At 47.7% G+C, this 6,384-nt stretch overlaps 1 protein-coding gene across 1 annotated transcript in view; it reads left to right on the top strand.

Moving 5' to 3' along the window:
* Positions 1-6,384, top strand: part of SYN3 (synapsin III) — a 443,545-nt gene that overhangs the window by 363,212 nt on the left and 73,949 nt on the right. The window contains exon 7 of the mRNA XM_023527457.1: positions 1,409-1,471. Coding sequence (XP_023383225.1) covers positions 1,409-1,471 — 63 coding nt within the window. The remainder of the gene's footprint in view (positions 1-1,408; positions 1,472-6,384) is intronic.

Here is a 6,384-nt window from a genome sequence, read left to right as displayed (position 1 = left end):
CTGAGAATTTGACAGACGCTAGTTCAGTCTCAGCCCCACCCCTTCTCAGCAGCTACCCTGAGTCTCAATTTTCCTATCCATGGAATGGTAATAAAAATACCTTCCCTGTCTACCTCATAGAGCCATTGCAGGGGTAAAATGAGATGCAGTTCATCAAATGGCTTTGTGGCCCACGGCAGACCCTTTTCAGCAGCTAAAGCAGCATCTCCATGTCAGACTAGCTGCTGGGCACCAAGAGGAAAGAGCTGGCTTCCTCCTCTCAAAGATCCCAGAACATCAGGACAGACATCACTGTAGAGGACAACCTAAGACAGAACGACAGGCACCAGAACAGACAACTGCGCAGCATAGAGAGTTTGGCTGGGGCTGATCCAAGTCGGGGGAGTGACATTATTACTAAATACTTGGAAGTGATAACCTGTGCCCCTGAGCAACTCCAAATGTACTTCTAGACACAAGCAAACACATCTCAGACAACATAGGAGCAGCATGAAGAAGAAATGCAGAGCCTCGGTCTAAACCTGGTTCCCTCATTTCCTAGCCGAATGACTGTGGGCATGGGCTGGCACCTGATCTTTTGAGCCCCGTTCTCCTCCTCCGTCATCGGGAGAGGTGGGCCTGCCTTGTTGGTCTTGCTCAGAGGACTGACTGAAGCATAGATTCCATGTCTGGTGCCTTTCCTGGGTCAGGTAGTGTTCTGGGAGCTGGGGATGCAACAGGGAACCAAACAGCCCAGGCTGCTGCCCTCGTGAGTCTAACTGTCTAAAGATCACACAGGGCAGGCACTCGGCACAGTGGCCCACACTATGTGGCCAATAAACTCTTGTGCCCGTGGTGGGCATGGCCCCTATTATTAAGAACCTCACAGGGTGGCCTAGCGAGGGCTTGGGGGAGGGAATGAGAGTTTCCAGATATTTGAAGGTCATTGGGGGACTGACGTAAGGCAGAACTGTGGCCAGAATGACAAAGCTGTCATTCACTGAGTACTTACAATGTAAGGGCCTCACACACAGTAACTCGTTTAATCTTCACAGCAACCCCCATGGGATGGATACTCACGATCCCCATTTTACGGATGAGGACACTGAGGCACAGATCCATGCGATAACTTGTCAGAGGTCTCACAAGCCAGGGTGTGAACCCAGTCCGCTTGCTCTGCTTCACTAGCTCTCTAAATTGGCGGGTGCCCAGGCAGACTGGTTTTTAGAGCTGGAGCTTCCTTTGGAAGCCAAGAACACTGGCATTTGGGGTGTTCGAACTACAGCAGGAGGACCATCTGTCAAAGCATCCGTCTAGGGATTCCTGACGATATCAGATGAGTGACTCTTCCTACAGAACAGGCAGGGCCCAGGATCTCTAGGATAATACCATTTACATAAAGTAAATGATCATTTCTTGTCTCTTTCAGCTCACGGCCCCTCACTTCCCTGTGGTGGTCAAGCTGGGACACGCCCATGCCGGAATGGGAAAGGTAAGAGAAGCAGCTCTCACGCTCACGTTAATACTCACACATCTTCCCCAGATCACCTGTTTCCCTCCCTCTCTGGCCCCTACTATCCCCACCTTAGCCCATCTGCCCAGAAAAAGAGTGTTAGAATACCCCAGAATGTACTTCCTCCCCTTCCCAGCCTGTGTGGCATGGAACCTCTCTCCAGATCAGTCCATACTTGTGGAAATCTACCTGGAATTGCTGGCTAATTGTTGCCTATGATTGTGGCTCCAGGGAAGTGAATGTCAAGCATTTTTTTAGTTGGTGATTCTTTTGTTCCTGTCATCATCTCCATGGCTACGCTGTAAGCTCATGTCTTACTTATCTCTTTGTCACCTGTGGGGCTAACATCCGTAAGATGGCAAATGCATATGGCTCCACGGAGGACGTCTTTGGAGTCAGTTAGCTTCTGCCAAAGTAAATAATATATTTTACACAGTCGCAGCTGACATATCATGACAAACTATAAGCCCTACTAGTGACCAGGCCCGTGAGTGGATGGCTGGCTGGGTGTGACGATTCTGCTGGGGGACGAAAGCCACGTGGTGAAAATGCACCCGTTCATTCCCCTTTACAACCCTCGGATGATAAAATGTGTCTTTCAATGTCAGGTGTTGGGAGCTCTTTCCTTGCTTGGGAAAGCATGAGTCAGTACAGCCACTTTAGAGCAATTTGGTAATATCCAGCAAAACTGAGACGAGCTTTGCCCTGACCCAGCATTTCCACTCCTGTGCCTGTGCCCTGGCCAAACTCTCCTACCTGTGCAGAGGGGAGTATTGTTAAGAACGTTCGTACTATTATCGTTCATAATTGGACAGAGAAAAACTGCCTAAACGTTCATCAGCAGAAAATGGACAAATAGAAATATGTTCATAAAATGGAATGCTATGCAGCAGTTGAAAGTGAACCAGTGCTGTATATATCAACGTACATGAATCTCACAAACACAATGTACTCAAAAAGTTGTACAGCAATAGATTCTTTTGATACCATTTACATAAAGTTTTCAAACATGTAATATATATTGTTTAGGGATCATATGTAATAGTTAAAATATGAATATATGTAGCTAACTAAACAACAAACATACAATTTATATAATGGTTACGTTTGGGGCGGGAGGAAGGAAAGATGTACATCAGAGGCTTCGACTATTTGGTCAATGGTTTAATTCTTAAGCTAGTTGATATTTACAGTATTGCTCTTGAAGTCTCTTTTCATGTGTCAAATATTTCATAATAACTATTAAACTGACAAATATTTCAGAATAACTATTCAACTGCCACTAGGAATATGCTTGTTCCATAACATTAAGTGGAAAGAGCAGGACGCAAAATTGGATATGCACAGTACTCCTAATTTTGTAAGAACAGAACATATTGAAAGAAAAAAAAATAGATTAAAAAAGAAGACTATCAGATAATACACCAAAACCATTAAAAGTCTGAGGGTGATTTGTATTATCTTCTTTCTACATAACGACATAGCACTTTATTATATTTTCCAAACTTTTTATAGTGTGTACATATTGCTTCTGGAATCAAAACCATTGTCTCTTTTTAAGATGCATTTGTTCACTCTAGACAACAGGATGTAGTAAATTTTAGCGTGAATAAAGGGGAAATTTTTTGATTCCGCATCTACCGCGGGAAGCCCGGATGCTAGACCTCAGAGGAAACTGTTCACATCACGCTGAGAATTTGACAGACGCTAGTTCAGTCTCAGCCCCACCCCTTCTCAGCAGCTACCCTGAGTCTCAATTTTCCTATCCATGGAATGGTAATAAAAATACCTTCCCTGCTTACCTCATAGAGCCATTGCAGGGGTAAAATGAGATGCAGTTCATCGAATGGCTTTGTGGCCCACGGCAGACCCTTTTCAGCAGCTAAAGCAGCATCTCCATGTCAGACTAGCTGCTGGGCACCAAGAGGAAAGAACTGGCTTCCTCCTCTCAAAGATCCCAGAACATCAGGACAGACATCACTGTAGAGGACAACCTAAGACAGAACAACAGGCACCAGAACAGACAACTGCGCAGCATAGAGAGTTTGGCTGGGGCTGATCCAAGTCGGGGGAGTGACATTATTACTAAATACTTGGAAGTGATAACCTGTGCCCCTGAGCAACTCCAAATGTACTTCTAGACACAAGCAAACACATCTCAGACAACATAGGAGCAGCATGAAGAAGAAATGCAGAGCCTCGGTCTAAACCTGGTTCCCTCATTTCCTAGCCGAATGAGCTGGGCTGGCACCTGATCTTTTGAGCCCCGTTCTCCTCCTCCGTCATCGGGAGAGGTGGGCCTGCCTTGTTGGTCTTGCTCAGAGGACTGACTGAAGCATAGATTCCATGTCTGGTGCCTTTCCTGGGTCAGGTAGTGTTCTGGGAGCTGGGGATGCAACAGGGAACCAAACAGCCCAGGCTGCTGCCCTCGTGAGTCTAACTGTCTAAAGATCACACAGGGCAGGCACTCGGCACAGTGGCCCACACTATGTGGCCAATAAACTCTTGTGCCCGTGGTGGGCATGGCCGCTATTATTAAGAACCTCACAGGGTGGCCTAGCGAGGGCTTGGGGGAGGGAATGAGAGTTTCCAGATATTTGAAGGTCATTGGGGGACTGACGTAAGGCAGAACTGTGGCCAGAATGACAAAGCTGTCATTCACTGAGTACTTACAATGTAAGGGCCTCACACACAGTAACTCGTTTAATCTTCACAGCAACCCCCATGGGATGGATACTCACGATCCCCATTTTACGGATGAGGACACTGAGGCACAGATCCATGCGATAACTTGTCAGAGGTCTCACAAGCCAGGGTGTGAACCCAGTCCGCTTGCTCTGCTTCACTAGCTCTCTAAGTTGGCGGGTGCCCAGGCAGACTGGTTTTTAGAGCTGTTCTTTGGAAGCCAAGAACACTGGCATTTGGGGTGTTCGAACTACAGCAGGAGGACCATCTGTCAAAGCATCCGTCTAGGGATTCCTGACGATATCAGATGAGTGACTCTTCCTACAGAACAGGCAGGGCCCAGGATCTCTAAGATAATACCATTTACATAAAGTAAATGATCATTTCTTGTCTCTTTCAGCTCACGGCCCCTCACTTCCCTGTGGTGGTCAAGCTGGGACACGCCCATGCCGGAATGGGAAAGGTAAGAGAAGCAGCTCTCACGCTCACGTTAATACTCACACATCTTCCCCAGATCACCTGTTTCCCTCCCTCTCTGGCCCCTACTATCCCCACCTTAGCCCATCTGCCCAGAAAAAGAGTGTTAGAATACCCCAGAATGTACTTCCTCCCCTTCCCAGCCTGTGTGGCATGGAACCTCTCTCCAGATCAGTCCATACTTGTGGAAATCTACCTGGAATTGCTGGCTAATTGTTGCCTATGATTGTGGCTCCAGGGAAGTGAATGTCAAGCATTTTTTTAGTTGGTGATTCTTTTGTTCCTGTCATCATCTCCATGGCTACGCTGTAAGCTCATGTCTTACTTATCTCTTTGTCACCTGTGGGGCTAACATCCGTAAGATGGCAAATGCATATGGCTCCACGGAGGACGTCTTTGGAGGCAGTTAGCTTCTGCCAAAGTAAATAATATATTTTACACAGTCGCAGCTGACATATCATGACAAACTATATTGGTCAGATTCTTTTAGCTGCAAATGTAGAAACTCGACTCAGAATTGTGGGGGGAGAGCTAATTCATTGGTTTGAGCCATCAGGAAGTCTGGAATAGTTCTTGATAGATTAGAACAGAGCTGGATCCAGGAGCTCAAAGGAGATCATTAGAGCTCAGTCTCCTCTATCATTTGACTCCGTTCATCTCTACTCAGTGTTTTCTTTAGATAGTCGATCAACATGGCTGTGGGTGGCCCACCCTGGTCCCTAAGCTCACCATACTAGAGAAAGAAAGGCCCTGTCTCTTTCCAGCATCTCTATAGCTGATCTAATGGAGGAACATGGATCAGCCTCGTTTGGGTTCCTGTGCCCAACCCTAACAAGTGGATATGGAGATGTATTCAGCCTCACTCAAACCCTATGGATCAGGGTCTCCACAAGAAATGGAGATTTACTCCTAAGTAAGAGGAGAGGGCATGTGGGGAAGTGTGGGGAAGGCGGCTACCACAGGCCTCCTCTCCAACTTCTGGCTCAAATAGAATCACATGAGAACATGCGGATCTCAGTGCCCATGGGAGGGACCTGAGCCCAAGCACGAGGCCCAGTATAGGCGATGCTAGATGAGGGACAGCAGGGGCCAGTAGAAACCTTGCTCTGAGAAGGCCCAGCCCGGCCATGAATAATCCTGCACCTTGCACCTGCCCCATCCTGTTATGCCTTCTGCATCCCCTCTTCCCACCTAAATTCCATCCCCTTCAGGCAGCAGAGTGGAAAGAGCCAGGCAGGCAGGGCACGCGCAGCTCTGACGCTTGTATGAACTTGAGCAAGGTGCCGTCGCCTCACTTCTCTTGGCCTCCTCATCCGTGGAATGATGATAATTTTAATAGCCGCCTTTAAAATGAACCCTCCCGCCACACTACATCTCCCTAAAAAGCACATATTGCAAGTGCAGAGACTTTTGCCTGTTGACCCACTACTGTATCCTATAGTGACCCCTGGTGCACAGTGGCCCCTCGGTTTGTTGGTTGAATGGATGGACGAGTGAATCCTCCTTTAGAAGCAACCCTGTGTCTGCTCCCCACCGTCTCTCCTCCCAACCCCCTCCGTTCGGCTGAGGCTGCCCTCCCTGTCGTCCCCAGTGACCGCTAATCCAGCGGGCACTTTTCAGTCCATATCTGAATTGACCTCTCTACATCAGTTAAAGCGGCTGGCCATCCTTCCTATCCCGAAACTCTTTCTCCAGTGATGCTCCTCTCTCGAATCTCCTCCTCTCTCTCT

The sequence above is a fragment of the Pteropus vampyrus genome, unplaced genomic scaffold (assembly GCF_000151845.1).
Source record: "Pteropus vampyrus isolate Shadow unplaced genomic scaffold, Pvam_2.0 Scaffold16, whole genome shotgun sequence".
In the NCBI taxonomy this organism is placed as follows: Eukaryota; Metazoa; Chordata; class Mammalia; order Chiroptera; family Pteropodidae; genus Pteropus; species Pteropus vampyrus.
This window is presented reverse-complemented; position numbering and strand designations above follow the sequence as displayed.